General features: G+C 38.3%; 1 protein-coding gene across 2 annotated transcripts in view; it reads right to left on the bottom strand.

Moving 5' to 3' along the window:
* Window positions 1-1,810: 1,810 nt before the first annotated feature.
* Rev3l (REV3 like, DNA directed polymerase zeta catalytic subunit) overlaps window positions 1,811-18,195 on the bottom strand; it is a 143,165-nt gene continuing 126,780 nt past the window's right edge. For both annotated transcript variants that reach the window (XM_040758199.1, XM_040758200.1), the window contains 6 exons: window positions 16,208-16,322; window positions 13,988-14,125; window positions 12,920-13,110; window positions 12,103-12,349; window positions 9,346-9,555; window positions 1,811-2,935 (listed from right to left, as the gene is read on the bottom strand). In XM_040758199.1, the coding sequence (XP_040614133.1) occupies window positions 2,795-2,935; window positions 9,346-9,555; window positions 12,103-12,349; window positions 12,920-13,110; window positions 13,988-14,125; window positions 16,208-16,322 (1,042 nt within the window). In that variant the 3' untranslated portion in view covers window positions 1,811-2,794. The remainder of the gene's footprint in view (window positions 2,936-9,345; window positions 9,556-12,102; window positions 12,350-12,919; window positions 13,111-13,987; window positions 14,126-16,207; window positions 16,323-18,195) is intronic.

Raw genomic sequence — 18,195 nt, forward strand, 5'->3', positions numbered from 1 at the left:
AAACGGCAACATCTTAATCTTATAAAAGCCGAGTTGTAAACTGTTAAAGATAATTAAGATATGCAAGTTAATGGTCTGTCACCTTATAAATGATTAAATTCTTCCATGTGCTCAAAACTATCCTTGTAGCCATGCTAAATACAAATGGAATTCATTTACAAGGACAACTTTTAGCCTTCTGTAGATGCCAATGGTTCTGGAATCAACCTTCCTAAGGCTGTGACCCTTTAATTCATGTTGGGATGACCCCCAACTATGAAGTTATTTTTGTTGCTACTTCATAACTGTAATTTTGCTACTGTTATGAGTCAGAATGTAAATATCTGACATGCAGGATATCTGATATGTTGATATGTGATACCAAAGTGGTTGTGATCCACAGGTTGAGAACCACTGTTTATAAGTTATGAAAGTTAAGCTTAAAACAAGTAACTAAAAATAAAGTTTCCCTAAAAATCAGGTATACTTAATATATGATGGCTCCAGAGATCTGCTGAATATAGCATTTAAAGTATTTAATGAAAAAAGCTTCCCTTGATAGAAATGCCGGTTCCTAAGGGAACCTCCAAAGATGATGGGGGCACAGATAAACTCCACTGGGAGCTTGCTTTGAATGTGGGAAGGCTGGTCAGTGAGTTAAGAACTGCTCCAAGCCTTGCCTGCTGCCAGGGCACTGAACAGACACTTTAGGGTTGACTGCCCTCCTCTGCCTTGTCAAGGTAAATTAGTTTTTCCAAGTTCCTCATCTATAGGAAAAACTCTCAGACCTTGTGGGTTTGGCAGCCTTAGTTGGACAACCTCTGCTCCAACAAAACCATCCAGAGTACCACAGAGGAGTATATAGTAACCATCCCGGTAGAGGCTAAGTCTCTCACTTTAACTGATAGAGGCCCTTTGGATTACATTTCCTGCTCAAATGTATCCTTCTCAGGTCTCTGATGGTGTTGATGCTAACCCTCACTTTATCAGTTTAGCAACAGCAAGCAATAAGCTCCTCCCCAAAGACTGCAGGTGCCAGGTGGATCCTTATGTAAAAATCAGCCCTTGCTTTTTCTAGTACTAGGTCTCCATCTGAGAAAGGTATACTCACAGGCTCCACACTAAGAGATAAACTCACAAAATGGGTTTGAATGTAAACACTCAAGATATCATTCTACTATTACTAACTAAAAATTTACCTTTTACTAAAAGTTTTACCTTTATTTAAAAGAACTTGCTTTCAATGACTGCCCTTAGTAATCAAGCATTCATGTCTAATGGTAAATGCTTGGATGGAAAATGGAAAAATTTAAAGTTTATGTAAATTGTGAGGGTCTAACGAAGTCATTTAAGGTACGTGAATGCAAGTTGTAATGGTCTGAGGAAGTGATTTAAGGTAAGTGAAAAATGAGAAAGGTTTCAGATTTCTTTCAATTTTGCTATGCTATTGTTTCGAAAATTCAAAGTTCTAATACATTAATCAATGTAGTTCTGATAAGCTATTACTCTAACATTGGTAAAGCATTGGCTACTAATTATCATAGTCACAGGCCCCGAATTTCAATTGCCTCAGGTTGTTTGCTAAATAGAGTACTTCCTTATTGTGCTGGAAACATCTCTGTGCAATCAGCACCCTGGGCAGAGGAAAAAGCATTCATGCTTTTAACCCCAAGTCATCCTTTTGGGTCTCAAAGCTTTTGCTATGGCTCAAAGGCAGGAGTCTACTAAGTTTACCTCATTAGTTAAAGAAAGCCCAAGGTTAGAGGGAATCCAGGTTGCTTATAGAACAGATGAAGAGAATTCTACTTGTGGCAAGGTAAAAGTCACAGCATTATATTTCATATTTTATTCAATTTTTAATTTGGTTTCCATTATTAACTCTTAAAACAAAATGATTTCCAGTTTAAAAAACAATGCACTGACCACATAATTCCTTTTTCATTTTATACAGTTATACAAATATCCTAAATACACATTTGTGTTCAAGGGATGGCAAATAAGATTAACTGTACAGTACATAAGGAAAGAAAATATTTTAAGCATATTTAGAAGCAATAGAAATGTCTATACAAAACAAGCAAAATGGAATAAACTTTTTATTTTATTTTTAAAGTATTGCAACAGGCCCACAGGTTTGTAACAAAAATGTCTTTGCACAGTTCCTCACAATGCCCCGTTAGTAGCTAAAGCAAGACAGCAGTCTTTAGAAAAGAATATTTCAAAAAATGCTACACATGGTACTATTTGCACAGTTTGATCAAAGTAACAAATCTACCTTTGAGTCAAGCAAAACCTAGAGGAGATATACCAACAACGTGAAAATCATTGTATAAAATTCATTGCACATTATTTTACTCAGTTGTTTGAAAAGTAAAAAAGTGTATTTACAAAATATTTTGCAGTCAAAATTATAAAGTGAGTGGATATCTCTAAGTAACACATCTTGATACAGACAGTTTAAGGAATACACACAAATGACTTTCTTTAAGAGGTTTTCAGTGTTCCTTTCCACAGGGAAGTAAACATGATCTGTTCAAATGGATTTACAAGATGGTACATAAACTGGAGCAAATCCAACACCTGTATTATTATAAAACAAGATTAAAAGGTGACAGAATGAGGAATTTGTACATTGTAAGAAGTGAGCTATTCAGAGATCAACATGTACACTTTTTAATTCAGCAGAAGTCTTCATAGTCTTTGATGACAGACAGTGAACATCTTTGACTTGATGGAAGTTGAAAAAGCACCATGCAGAGGAGTTGAGTGGTAAACACTGAACAAGTAGCACCTGGAGTTCTGTGATACTGATAACTTAAAACTGGTCCAGTAACTGCCGGAGATATGGTGCCTTGGATAATTCTCTGTTTACTTGTGACAGTTTGAAAAGTACTGGGCAGTTGAGTGAAACACATGGGATATGTCGGTCAAAGGAACCTGTACAGTTCCTGCATATCTGAAAGTATAAGAAAAACAGATAAAACCGTAGGAATACTTCTGTATATATATGTACAGTTTTAGATCCCTTCTGCTTACGTTAGATAACCAGCAAACTTAATTCAGTATAGAAAATTCCATCTGCTTAATCTCCCAGAAACCTTGCCTACTGTTTATGAGTGAGGTACTTCTAAAAGATAGTTCACAAACAGTAAAAAATGATCTCAAGGTTCATTTCATTTCCTGGGTCAACTTTCATTTACAATACAATCCTGCTATATTGGAAGGCACAAGGCAGGCTACCTACCAGTGCTTAACCGGGCTACTGAACCAGAACCCACCACCTGGGAGAGCACTGCCTCAGTGGATGAACTCAGTCCTACAAGGTTGACCCAAGCCACTGAGACTTGCACACACTGCTGACAAGGTCACAACCGAGGACTATACTTTGAAAACATGGGCAACAAGAGCAGTAGCCAACAAATGTGATTATATAGATGCTCTGTACAGCTAAGGAGACAGTAAATGGTGGAATGGAAGAAAATATCAGGAGACCATTCATATATACCTCGAATATATAAGGAATATAAACTCAATGGCAAACCCATAGAAGCAGTTAACACCATTAACAAGCAGGCACTAACAATCAACACCACAGTGGAGATCTGCTGTGGCAGCATGTTCCTTGCAATCCTTCACTCTGGAGAATTCTGAGTTCCAGGCTAACCTGGGCTGCATAGTATTCTCTATCAAAACTAAAGCCAAGATACAAATTATCTAATCTCAGAACATTTATTTTAAAAAAGATAATGAATCAGAAAACAGCATGGGAATTCCTTAAAATTCAGATCTAAAACTATCATGATACAATTATTTTTCTTATTTATCTATCATCTATCTATCTATCCATCCATCCATCCATCCATCCATCCATCCATCCATCCATCCATCCATCCATCCATCCATCCATCCATGCATGCAGGGTTTCTCTGTGTAACAGTCCTGGCTGTCCTGGAACTCACGTTATAGACCAGTCTGGCTTTGAACTCAGAGATCTCCTTGCCTCTGCCTCCCTAAGTGCTGGGATCAAAGGTATGTGTCATCATGCCCGGTGATGCAATTATTTAAAATACTGAGTATATATCCAAAGGAATGAAACCAGAAAGTTGGTGAAGATGTAATTTAACAAAGGGGCCATGTTCGAGCCCCAGCAAGCAGGAGCACTTGGCAGTGGTTCCAGCATTAGAGTTAAGGATAGAAGAAAGGGGTTATGGAATTTGCCTCTGCAACTGAGGAAAGGCTCTGACACCAGACCATGTTTCAGGGGTGTCCCTGAATGGAAGCTCAGAGAGGTCATTCATTGTATGAAGCTGCGAAGGTGAGGCCTGGATTGCTTTGGAGACACCAAGATGTTCAAGATGCCAGAGACATGGGATACCTGCCAAGGAAAGCTGCTAACAAGGAGTAAATCAAGACTAAAAGAAAGAAGCTGAAAGGAGTTGGAGATTTGAAGAGCATTTGACATCAGACATAGAGATGCAGAGTATGGAGTTAGCCCAGCTGGTTTTTGTTATTGTTTTGGTTCAGTATTTTCTCGCTATGCTTCCTTCCCTATGTTTTGGAATGGCAATGTACATCCTGTGCCATTATATGTTGTGGTTTTTTTTTCAAGACAGGGCTTCTCTGTATTGTTTTGGAGGCTGTCCTGGAACTCACTTTGTAGACCAAGCTGGCCTCGAACTCACAGAGATCCACCTGTCTCTGCCTCCTGAGTGCTGGGATTAAAGGTGTGCACCGCAAATGCCTGACATGTTGTGATGTTTTATTTTGATTTTATGCGGGATTGCAGTTAAGAGACTGCATGAATCTCAGAAGAGATTTTGACTATGGGAAGTTCTGAAGTTGGACTGAATGAATTTTTGCATTATGATATGGCTACAAGTCTTTGGGGGTCAAAGAGTGGAATGTAGTAGGTTGAAAGAAAATGGCCCCCAAAGGGAGTGGCACTATTAAGATGTGTGACTTTTTTAGAGTGGGTGTGGCTTTGTTAGAGGAAGTGTCACTGTGGAGATGGGCTTTGTGGAAGTGGGCTTTAAGGTTAAGCTATACCCACTCCTGTTGCCTTAGGATCAAGATGTAGAATTCTCCAGTAACATGTCTGCCTGCCTGCCACCATATTCTCAGTCTCTATGCTCCCTGCCATGATGATAATGAACTAAATCTCTGAAACCAAACTGCCACATAAGTAAATACTTTCCTTTCAAAAGAGTTGCCTTGGTCATGGTGTCTTTACACAGCAACAGAAACCATAAGACAGAGCTTAAGAATAATCAATCACAGGACGTTATTTCTAGCAAAGGGGAAGCATTATGATGCCTTACACCATCATCGGAGTGCAATGATAGTCACAAATGTAGTTAAAATGATTACTAAACATGAAAAACTAGTTTAAGCCAATACAAGTGAGAACTCTTCCAAGTCAAGAAAATAACAGACCATCTATATGGTTAGAAAAGGGAGTCTACATTGCAAGCACGCAGTCCTAGCTACTCTGGAGGTTCAAGTAGGAAGATGAGCTGAGCCAAGGAGTTCTGAAGCCAGCCTTCAACCACATTTCTGAAGAGAGTGATCGAACAGACAGGATAGCAAGCAGCAACAGCACGAGATTTTGCTTTAAGAGATGAGCGAGCTCACTGTAATTGCAGCTCTAGTTCATTTGTAGGAGCGGTTCTGGTTTAAAGATGGCTCACAAGGCACTGAAATTCTGATTTGTAAAACCCTTCATGTCAACTGAAGGGCACATTTCCCAAGTCACACTGGTCGCAGTATCCAACATCAGTTACTCCACAAGCAAACTGCTTAGAAGCACACACTCTGCAAAGATGGAGCACACTGTTCCAGTAGGCCTTTTGCCAAGGGACTCAATCTATCCCCAATATAGCATTTCCGTGTTGCAGCTGTATGTGCCAGAGCTACACTTAGGTGCCAGGACAAACTGATGAATATTTAAGAGCTCTCTGTGCCTGTCTGGTAAATAATGTAGGCTGGAATACTCAACTTGCTAAATTTAGCTCAAATGTTTACTTTCAAGGCTTTTACTGGCGATTTAAACCCTGAGTGTTGTAGCTTGAGTCACACTTAAATTTAAAAATTCAAGCAACACAAGCAGGATACCTACATTTTAGCTTAAGAAGCAGACATTTAAAAAAAATATCATTGTGAGATCATGAACCCTGGAGGTGAACCTATACAGACTGAGCAGGTCGTGTTTAAGAATGTGTGTGTGTGTGTGTGTGTGTGTGTGTGTGTGTGTGTGTGTGTGTGTGTGTGTGTATGTATGTAGTAAGCATGTAGCAACAATTAATGAAAAAAGAGGCCATGAACTGGAAATAAAGCAAGCAGAGGGATTGGGAAGGAGAAACAGGAAGAGAAAATAGCTTAAATTATAATCTCAAAAATAAAAGGAAGCACTGGGTGGTGGTGGTGCACGCCTTTAGTCCCAGCACTCAGGAGGCAGAGGCAGGCGAATCTCTGGGAGTTTGAGATCAGCTGGTCTACAAGAGTTAGTTCCAGGGCAGGCTCCAAAGCTACACAGATAAACCCTGTCTCAAAAAACTAAACAAAACAAAACAACCCCTCCCCCAAAAAAACCAAAAACCAAAACAAAAAACAAACAAAACCAATTTAACAAAAAAAAAAAGACTTAGAAAACTTAGGGGGAAAAAATAAGGAAGCAAAGCTTTGAGTTTACACAGAAGACAAAGCCTACCATGTTATAAGGATGGACAATGAGCATCATGCTTTGACGAAGATCAATACTGGCAACCCAAAGCTGCAGCTGCCATGGGTAACTGTAGCTTTCCTGCCCAATTTCCCTTTTCCTGGACACTGGTGTGAATGAGTGTCTGCATCCCCCAGTGTTTATCTTTCCTTACTTAGAGCATGTTACTCTGCTTCTACAATTCTATCTGAGCAGTTTTCTCTGGTTTTGAGAAAATTTTAAGTGGATTTATTACTTTTTATTATTTATGAGTATATGCTGAGTGTGTGAGTGCATGCCATGCTCAGGTGTCCACAGACACACTGAAAGAGCGGGAAGGGATGAGCCATCTCTCTAGCTCCAACACAGTCAAACATTTGAAATATTGTATAAACACCGAAGATGTGTAGTATCTAATCTTGTGTTTTACAGTTTGATACACAACCATGATGGGGGATGTCCTTCTGTAAATATATTTTTCTTATTGGTTGATAAATAAAACACTGTGGCCAACAGAGGCAGGAAGATGGGCAGGACTAGAAGATGAAGAGAATTCTGGGAAAGGTAGGCAGAGAGAAGCTGCCTGAGAGGACACCATGAGGGACCAGAAGGGTAGGACGCCCCAGGTGTGCTCAGTAAGATAAGGCCGTGTAGAAATACATAGATAGGTAAGTCAGAGCTAGCCAAAACGAAGCTCTAGCCATCAGCCAACAGTCTCATAATATAGCATCTGTGTGTTTATTTAGGGCTGAGAAGGGCAGCAGGACCTGGCGGGACAAGAAAACTGCATCAACACAACCGTAAGAATAAGTTTATGATGTTTCAATCTTCCACAACTGTATATTTTTTTTTTCTTTCATGACAGGGTTTTTCTGTGTAGTTCTGGCTGTCCTGGAACTAGCTCTGTAGATTAGACTGGACTCTGCCTCCTGGGTGTTGGGACACAGCTGTATTTGTAATTCATTTCTAATTCCTTGCCTCGTCTTGGCCTGAGAGACCTATCAAAAACTATTAATACTTTCCCATTTCTCATTTGTAAATTATTATTTATGAAACTTTTCACACATACTTTAACTGTCTTGATTATAGTCACATCCACCTTGCTTGGCTTCTTAAAGATGCCAATCCATCCTCCATCTTTATTTACAAATGCTGTCATTTCTTTAAAGTTATATCTCTGTCAGTGAGTACTTTCTGAATTGACGGCATCATCTAGAGTGGTGTTTGTCACTGACAGCAGAAGACAAAGAGATCCTAGAAGAGATTAATTCACAGCTTGATCTGAAGTTCCTGCCCTTACCAACATGAGACACCAGAATCCAATAAGAGAATTTTTCTGAGATTTAGTGGTTGCTGCCACACGAAAGAAGCTGGTAAAATAAATAAAAGCCAGGAGTACTCAGTGACTTCAGTAGCTGTATTGACAAACCACTCAAGTGCCACTAGATGTTAAGAACTCCAACAGTAAGTACATTGCTCTTCTAGCCATGGACTAATAAGCAGGAGGTTGTTCATTCACCCAGCAAATATTTACAGCACAGCACCACCAGTGTGAGCTAGAATCAGGCAGCTTCTACCCTTACAGCTACAGGAAGCAGAGGGAATGGGAGAAGTCTATTATAGGGAAGGCTTCACCTGTCCAGTTATTTAAACTTGATTCCTCTCCGATGACCTGAGAGGGAGAAGGAGAATATTCTTGGCAAGAGGGAACAGGGATTCAAAGACCAGACCACAGGTAAGATTAAGGTATACTCATGGACCCAAAAGGTACGGTTGATGTGGAGGGTTCAATGTGATAAGTAAAAGGACAAGAAATGGGTACAGAGAGACACTTTTGTTTAGATTTCATTTTCCAACATAACAAGAAAGGTTTGCTTATTTATTTTTACTACAATTATCACATGTGAGAAATTGTATTATATTTCATGTTAATAGTTCAGCTCAGTCACTTACTTATTAGAATTATAATATGCAACATGCAAATTACTTAACCCATCAGCAAGAGTGGCGAGAGCAGTCTCTATCAGAGACTTGATTCATTAACTATTTTCAATCTGGATGCTCAGAACTGCAGACTTCACAAGTCTACTCATCTAGCTCTAAGATGATCATTTGATGAAAATGGCAAGTGATGGATCAATACAAGAAATTATACAGATGGCCACTGTAATCTAGTTTTCAATAAATACATGAGCCTATATAACCAAAAACTAAATTATAAAATAACTAAATTATAAAAGCCATTCTTAATACTTAAATTAATTAAAAATTATTTGTGTGTGTATGTGTGTGTGTGTGTGCGCGCGCACGCGCGCATGAGCATGTGCATGCCTAAGTTAGCTTATGTGCATAACATTCATGCAGGTCCCTGTGGTGGCCAGTGAACATTGGATCAGCTGGAGTGGGAGTTATAAGCAGTTGTCAGCTGTCATGTGGGTGCTAAGAACTGAACTGGAGTCCAATTGTAAGAGCAACAGATACTTTTAACTACAGAGCCATCTCTCCAGCCCCAACTGTAGTATTTCTTAAATTTTCACAAGTTTATCTGTTTAGAATGCTTACTTCATTTTTCATACTGGTTTCACATATCATTCTACAATGAAGAGTTGATGCTATCTCCCTGGAAAAATCAGTGTAAGGGAGTTGAGATCTACTGAGTGAGGCTGTACCTTTACAAGTTGCTCCTGTTTGCGCTCCAATTCTCGGATTTCTTGGTTGAGGATGACTGCTACATGTTGAGGCTGGCTTCGACATTTGCTACAGATACCATGTTGAGTCAGGTCATCGCACACAGGACAGTGTAAAGTCGTGAAATACTGGGAGATAGTGCCTTTCCGCCCTTCAAGTTCACTTCGGGAGGAGCTGGTAGCTTTCTGGATCTATAACAATAGCAATTCAGAAGTAACTCTGAGTGGTCTTCACAGCAAAGCAGCTAGTCCCCAATTTAGTTTTTTCTTTCTTTCATTCAACAAATACTGAATAACTACTGTTTTAGATACTGAGGTATAGAAGTGACCAATGTCTTTACTTACTTGGACCTTGCATTTTAAAAATATTTTATTTATGTTACATCTATAAATGTTTTGTCTGCCTGCATGTATATGCAACACATACATGCCTGTTGGATATCCTGAACTGGGCCAACAGATGGTTGTGAGCCACCATGTGAGTGCTGGGAATTGAACCTGGGTCCTCAATAAGAGCAACAAATGCTCTTAACCACTTAATTATCTGTCCAGCCCCCAAGCTTACACTATCATCAGATACCTTGTTTTGTTAGTCAGTAGAGTGTAGAGTTCCAATGAAAGCAAAGCCAAAGCTTTCAAATGTAACTGGATGCATGTCGCCCAGGAATTCTTCAGTTGACATTAATACTCGTTTCAGAGATCTGGTACTTTTTACATTGAAATAATATATTCTGTTCTTAGAAACTTATGATGTCATCTAAAAATCACTTTGTGTAAATATTAAGCAGTAAAGTATCTCAGAAATGTCATTGAGTTAGAATTCTTATTCACCTTGCAATTAAAAAAAATCTGAGTTTCCTAGCTTATACGTCTCCTTCCTTCTATTTCTAAAATTTATTTATTTTACATCCTGGCTGCAGTTTCCCCTCCCTCCTCTCCTTCTAGTTCCTCCCTCATCCCCCTCTGTTCCTATCCCCTAACCCATCCCTCCTCTATTTATGTTTAGGAAAGGGCATGTCTCCCATGACTATCAACAAGATATGGCATATCAAATTGTAGTAAGACTAAGCACCTCCCCATGTACTAAGGCTGGGCAAGGTGACCCAGTATGAGGAGCAGGGCCCAAAAGCCAGTAAAAGAGTTGAAGACACCTCCTGTTCCAACTGTTAGGAGTCCCACATGAGGACCAAGCTACACAACTGTAACATCTATGCAGAGTGTCTAGGTCAGTCCCATGCAGGCTCCCTGGTTGTTGGTTCAGTCTCTGTGAGCCCCTACAAGTCCAGATTAGTGGATTCTGTGGGTTTTCTTGTGGTGTCTTTGATGCCTCTGGCTCCAACAATTCTTTCTCCCCCTCTCAATGCAGGATTCCCCAAGTTCTGCCTGATGTTTGACTGTGGGTCTCTGCATCTGTTTCCATCGTTGCTTTTCCTTTTAAAGATGTAACTTAAGTAACACATTTTTCTTACCAGTTTGGCTGAATACCATGGGACTGAGCACATTTGAAATATGTTCTCACAAACAGATAAAAATGAATATTCTTTTAGAGAAACATGCCCCAGATGCTTAGAGTCATAATTTACCTTCCTAGGCACCTAGTGAGTAAAGTAAACTAAGCAAGAAGAGTTCAAGTAAAGCTGTGTAAGATCCGCCTATCTCTGCCTCCTGAGTGCTGGGATTTAAAGGTGTGTGTCACCACCACTCGGCTGTGAAATGGTATTTTAACATTAGTTCTTTCATCTGTTTTCTCCAGGATTATATTTAGATATGGTATCCCCAGCTATTCTTTTTCTTTGAGACAGGATCTTGCTATATAGCTGAGGCTGACCTTCAGTTTCCAGAGTTCAGGAATTACAGGTGTGGACCACCACTCAGCTTATATCCCATGCATTTCATGTGTGTGTATATATACCTGTGTATAGCATATGGCGCTCACAGGTCAATTCCAACTATTTCCTTCTATTACTTTCCTTTTTTTTTTTTTTTTTTTTTTTTTTTTTAAACACAGGGTTTCTTTCTAAACTCAGAGTGTCCTGACTGGCTAGACTGGCTATCCAGCTACTGGAATCCTCTAGTCTCCATAGGGTTATAGCATGTGCAATCATGTCTACCTTTTTTTATGGGTGCTAGGATCTGAAGTCAGAAAATTATGCTAGGGGCAGCAAATACTTACTAAAACATATCCTCATTTCCACGCCTATGCATTTCTTAAACATCTACTTTGAAGGGGCTGAAGAGATATTTTGGTGGTTAAGAGAACTTGCTGCACTTTCAGAGGACTCAGATTCAGTTCCCAGCACAAACAGGGTAGCCTACAAATATCTGTAACTCCAGTTTCAGTATATCTGATGCCCTCTTCTGACCTCCACTGGTACCAGCCACATTCATGAGGCATATACATTCACCACAGAAGCAAAAAATACTCATAAAATAAAAATAAATCTTAATTTTTTTCAAGTAATTTTGAAGTATTTTTATAATTCATTTATTTTTCACTAACTGATATACTCACTTATTTTGTGACCATTTACCACTGAAACTCTTAGGGATTCATTTTAATGTCTGTATAGTTTGGAAAACTTGATACACACAAAGAAGGTGTTTATAGACAATTAGTTTCTCTTTGAAGAGCATGGCATCTTTGTAAGTTTGGGTAATGGAGGATGACTTCTTGTAACACATACACAAAATACTGAAATTTGAAATATTTATAGCACATGTAGTATTTAGTAAATTTACCCTTGGTAATTCATGATACCAGCTGAAGACATCAATACCAATAAGAGAGAAGATTCTTGCTAGGGGTGGAAGAATTTGCTTGGTGATATAGTAGGTGGCATTCAGTCTCAGAGTCGGATCTTGCAGGACTTCTGATGGGCGTCTTATCAGCTGGATAAGAGGCAGTCCAGGGGTCCCATAAATAATGACATATGGCACTCGCTCTCCAACTCGAGGCTCAGAGCGCCGGTCATAAGTAAGCATTTTCCTGTTCAAATCCAAATGAATTACATAGTCAGAATGCCATAGAAGGAACCTTCCCAGCAAATTAATTCATAATTAAGCCGGAAACCATGGCAATCTACGGGGTTACTTCAAATTAGATTATTGCTTCTTTAAGAATTATGTACACTTGGCTCAGCTGCTATTGAGTAGACAGTGCTATCGCAGTTTGAAACTTACTCTCCATAGTACCATTATCTGGATGATATGAGTCCCTAGTAAGTGTTGTTATCTAATAGTGAGAAGAGAGAACTCTGACTAAATATCTGGCCACAGAATGCAATCTAAACCCTTGCTCTGGCAGTTCATAATTGAGGCCTGCCTAGTGAGTCTAGGGAAGAAACAAACGTAATCAGAAACATCACAATCTAATTGCATTTTGTTTCCTAAGAAAAGTCCAGAGGACAAGACCTTACAAAGCACCCAGAACATTTTAAGTGTGGGAAAGTAAAGAAAGCCACTGAATTGTGGCTATTGTCTTTTCTCTCAGTATCGCAGATGGCCTCTGGAACGTCCTGGCTGTGTACTGAGGATGGGCTGTTGTGTGCGTCATTACCTTGTAAGTTCAAGAGCTGGAACACAAGCTCCAGGTCTGTAAGAAAAACTTCCTCTGTACTCCTTGGCAAAGATAAAATCTTGTATGCTGGCCTTTCCTTCCACAAGTTTCATACATTGTCGCTGAACATACTGTTTAATTAGGCTTATATCTCTCGTTTCAAACAGCAGCTTTAGAGAACGCTCAAGTATCTTAAAACAAAAAGATGCAAAAAAGATGAAATACCTACCAGTATGTTTCAGCATTATTGTTATGCTTTCATTAAAAAACTATGAAGTATTGGAGTCAAACACACACACACACACACACATATATATACACACACACACACACCCTTGATCTTGTGATTAGATAATAATGATTAGAAACTGGAAGTTTTGAGATGTTATATAGCTTGCTGTTTCTAAGAATATTACAGTTTGAGAAAAATCATATTGGAATGATACTCTGATGAAACATTTGCTATGTGATGAAAAACACAAAACTTTGCTTTTCTTAAAAAGTCAAAGCACTTGGAGCATGAGAAACAGGACCAAATCTTATGTACTGGAAGAACTCAATTTAGCTGAAGAAAAGATAAAATTTAATATTACCAATGAGTCAAATAAAGTAAAAAAATCGGCCTTTTGCCTTTTTTTTTATAGTGCTGGCATAGTTTTCTGTGTTGTAAGTATTTCTGATATGACACTATCTGACATGCAGTGGGTTGAAGTGAGGTTCCAGTCAACCTGGAGTGAACTCAGCTACTTAGGAGGTGTCTGACAGCTTCTCATCTTCATCTTGCTCCATACATTTTGGGAGCTGTTACATGAGAAGCTATTACTATCATCAAGGGTGACAGGTAAGAAACTCAATTCTGATAGAACAAAGAAAGGAATGGGAAGATGTCTGGAACTAAGCACTAAAGTAGAGTATTTTTCAACTAGAAATAAAATTCTCAAAATTCACATACTTTCCCCCGTAGGACATAGTTCTTTCCACCAGCTATACATTTAAGGGTAGCTACATTTGTACCAGATTCTTTACTATGCATTTCTTACTGTTGAAAACAACATATATAGAACTTACCTTAGAAACAGCAGGGCAAGAATCTCTTCTGACTGTTTCTATTCCTTTTGCATCAAATACTGGGTCCTTCTGATCCAGGGTTTCATACATGTAACCCACATACCTCTTTTTTGTTTGTAAAACACAGGGCAAATATACCTGTAGCAAAATTGACAAAATGACTCTCAGAACCACTTTCTCCAAACTATGACTAATTTTCTGGTATTGCTCTCTGTATTCGGCTATCAGTATACAATATTTAAATATTCCCAAGGATGCAAGGAATTCCTATCTAGAACCTGGAATGTGAAAGTATACAGAATTAATTGCTATTACTTCTTAGCCATTTACTCCTATTTCTGCACTAATTTGCTTCTACTTCAAATGACACTTTTTCCCAAAAGCCATCAATTATATACTAATTTTAAATTATTTTATACCCACATACAGCACAAATTTAAAGTTATAAACAGTGAAAACCTCCTAAAGGTTTACTGTTACTGGGTTCCCTTGTGTCCCCCCAGAGATACTTTGCGAATATATGCACTTAACATACTATCCTCCCTACCCCAGAAGCTTACCACATATAGTGCTCTGCATTAGTTAAGTCATTAGTTCTCTCTGGAGAGTATTCCTTTTGAGGGAGGAAGGCTCACCTGTCTTAATAGCTACAAAGTAGTCCACGGTATAGGGTGCTACGACTGAGGTAACCGACGAAGTCTTCAATTTTTAGGCATTAAAAACACTGCCACAGTAAACAACCTTATACCTTACATGATTTAATCTTTAGGATAAATCCTCGGATCAACAGGGCATTCCTTTTGTTTGTTTGTTTTTTTTTTTTTTTGGTTTTACGAGACAAGGTTTCTCTGTATTGTTTTGGAGGCTGTCGGTCCAGCCTGGCCTCGAACTCACAGAGATCCGCCTGCCTCTGCCTCCCGAGTGCTGGGATTAAAGGCATGCGCCACCACCGCCCGGCTCCTTTTGTTTTAAATTATATTATGAAATCTGTCTTTTATTAGCCTATGAGTTCAAAGCTACTTTGAGAAAAAATAGTGAGACTGTGTTTTTTAAAAAAAGTAGGAAATGTTAAGTGAGGGGTTTTGGAGAGGGGAGCTTAGGGGCAAGGACTATAGGCGTGAGCCATGATGTCTGGCATATTTATTCTTTCTTAATGTAAAAATAAATATTTTATGTTTGTCATGGTCAACATGAAATATAGATCCACGTGGAATGCCAAAGCTTTAGCAATAAGCACATTAAATGTGCATGGCCTTAACATCCCAAATAAAAGACAGAAACAATTAGAAAATGAATAAAAAACTATTCTTAAAATTATTAGAAATCTATGTAAACATAAGGTCACAGAAGAATAAAAAAACCCAAAAATCTAGAAAGTTACTCATGGTAATATTTAACAAAAAGAAAGGTGGAAATATTAGTCTTTGTTCAATGTAAGTAATATTATAAAGAATAACTCTTTAAAGAAATAAAACCTGACAGCACTGTAATGAACAAATCTGTAATTACAGTGACTTTAGCCCCTCCATCTTGTGAGTGACAAAGAATCAGGGAGACGAGATGGGCTTCTACAACACAATCAATGAAAAAACTGACCAACATTTCCTACAGCATTCTAGCCATTAACCAGAATAGATAGTGTTCCAAGGTCCTAGAAAACATTTACAAACACAGGTGTCATCATGCAGACATGGCAGTAGGAAGTTATCAGGTGACTTTTGCCCTTAGTTGTTGAATGCTGAGGTTACTATAGCCTTTGTAACTTCTCAACTGAGGGGGTCTAGAAACTAAAGCAGAGACAAATACTCTGGTGTAGCTTTTCTAAATTTCCAAACCATAAAATCTGTTGATATGATGGTTGTTTTGTACCACTGAGTTTGGAGTGGCCTGTTTTATAGTAAAAGTAAATGAAATCATCTTAAATAAATTTTCACATCTTAAAACATTACTGAAAAAAAATTGGGATGCCTGGTAGACACAGCTCAGTGGTAGAGTGTTAGTATAGGCTAGGCCCTAACAGCATACCCAAACACCAAACACATAAACCCCAAACCAAACAAAATGAACCAAGCCAACACAACCACACACATACAACTCTCCCAAACCAAGAGACCATTAAAATTAAAAAATTTTAATAGTCAACATATTTACAGAGCTCCAGAATGAGTAACTCAGAGGTATGTAAAGTCTGTATGTGATTAGTAACACTATTCTCCTTACCTTTTCAAACTTCAATTTCACTGGTTTAGGATTAGTGGCAGTAACAGCTTCAGCAATTTCTTGACCAATCTTAAAAGACTGCTCCTTAGTGGCTCCTTTCAGTAGCACAAACATACTAAGAGATTAAAAGTACAGCAGGGTAATGAGGAAGTCATTGTGAGAACAGATTTTATCAACAGTTACTTCCTGGCTAATAAACAGTCCAAACCCAGATGGTCTACTTCACTCTGACCATTCCTTCTTAAGTTGCCTCCTATCACAGCTTTCCTGTTTAATTATCCCTTTCCCCTTGGACCCTTACAGGATACCTTGTTACAGCTCTTAAGGGCTCAGCTGCAACTAAAACTCAGACATTGAAGTGGCCAGGAAGGTCCTAGATCAACCCCAGTATTCAAGATTGTGTATGGTACAAAGTTAATCAAAAAATAGTCTTTTAAAATTGTACTCCTGCCCCATGACTAACAACTGATTGGCTTTCTGTTACTACAGATTAGTTTTGTTTTTTCAAGAATTTTGTATAAATGGAACTATACCATACATACTCTATTGTGTCTGGCTTCTTTCACTCAGCATACTTGAGAGGGTCACCTATGATGTTGGGATAGTTAGTTTCTTTTTATGACTGGCTATTTCATTGTATGAATATACCATATAATTTCTATCCATTTATTCGACTATAATAAATAAAGTTCCAAAAGATTTATATACATCTTTTTTGCATGGGCATCCTTTTTTCCTTTAAATTGTACTTAAACATTCAGAAGTCAGATTGCTGTTTTTTTTATGCTAAGAATATGTTTTAATAAGTGACTGTCAAACTATTTTTGTTACAAAGTTATTATTTTTAAGTTTTTCAGAAGCAATAATAAATACAAGCATTTCAAAAATAAGATAAACATATACATATCTTCAAGAACAAGTTAAGCTATGGTGACGGAAACCAGAGATGTGGCTGCATGGGGTACTGGTAGGGGAAATGAGATATTGACTGTAGAAGGGAGAAATAAAAGAACTTTTTATGGCAATAGAAATAAATGTTCTGTAACGTGACTAGGGTGGTGACTGGTTACTCTGGCCCACATATTTTTATCTAAACTATAAGCCGTGTACTTTTGTTAAGACTAATTTCAATAAAAGTGATAAAACCAAGTGTGTTGTGAGATACCCAAACATGTCATAGTCATTACTTTACCAGATGGGCCAAGTGACCTCAGCATAATACATATACTTCTAGAATAGCACTCACCTCTATGTTCTCTAATTTTCTCCCCCATCTGTCTCCTAGAGTGCTCACTCTTCAGGACCAGACATAAGAAAGCACATACTGTGTAATTCCGTTTATATAAAATACTTGAAAAAATAAAACTAATCTACAGTAATAGAAAGTGACTCATGTTAACCTTGGGTCAGAGGTACAAAAGCCTATAGGTATGTGTAGTTTTTATATGTATACACACATACAAGCACACTCGCTATACTTTAAAAGTTATTATATATTTGAGACTTTAGTCAATGTATTAGTGGGCTTATTAGTGGATACTCTGCTGCGGCTAACTTGATTTGGAGTTACATTTCAAGGCAATTAGTCTGAATTAATGAGAAGTTTTGGAAAAGATGTCTTTGATGTTATAACTGTCTTGTTCGCTTTATTAAATAGTCATGCTTGGCCTGGAGCTCACCATGTAACCCACTTGAGCCCAGAACTTGAGGTAATCCTCCTTCTTGCATGCCAAGTTTTAGACTATAGGCATTAGTTACACCTGGTAAAAACAGTATCTTACATCCAATTCTCATCATCACTGTACTTTTAACACATTAAAATAACATTTATCTTTGGGTTATGAGTTTCAAGTACACATTTAGAATAATGATTAATATACATTCTAGGGACTAAATGGAGATATGAGTGTTGTCTAGGAGGCTTTTCTTAATTATGGTCTGATGAAGTTCCCAAGAGATTCTGATTTTACTTTCCTATTCTGGAAGTA

This window comes from Mesocricetus auratus, unplaced genomic scaffold, assembly GCF_017639785.1.
Source record: "Mesocricetus auratus isolate SY011 unplaced genomic scaffold, BCM_Maur_2.0 Super-Scaffold_100018, whole genome shotgun sequence".
Lineage (NCBI taxonomy): Eukaryota > Metazoa > Chordata > Mammalia > Rodentia > Cricetidae > Mesocricetus > Mesocricetus auratus.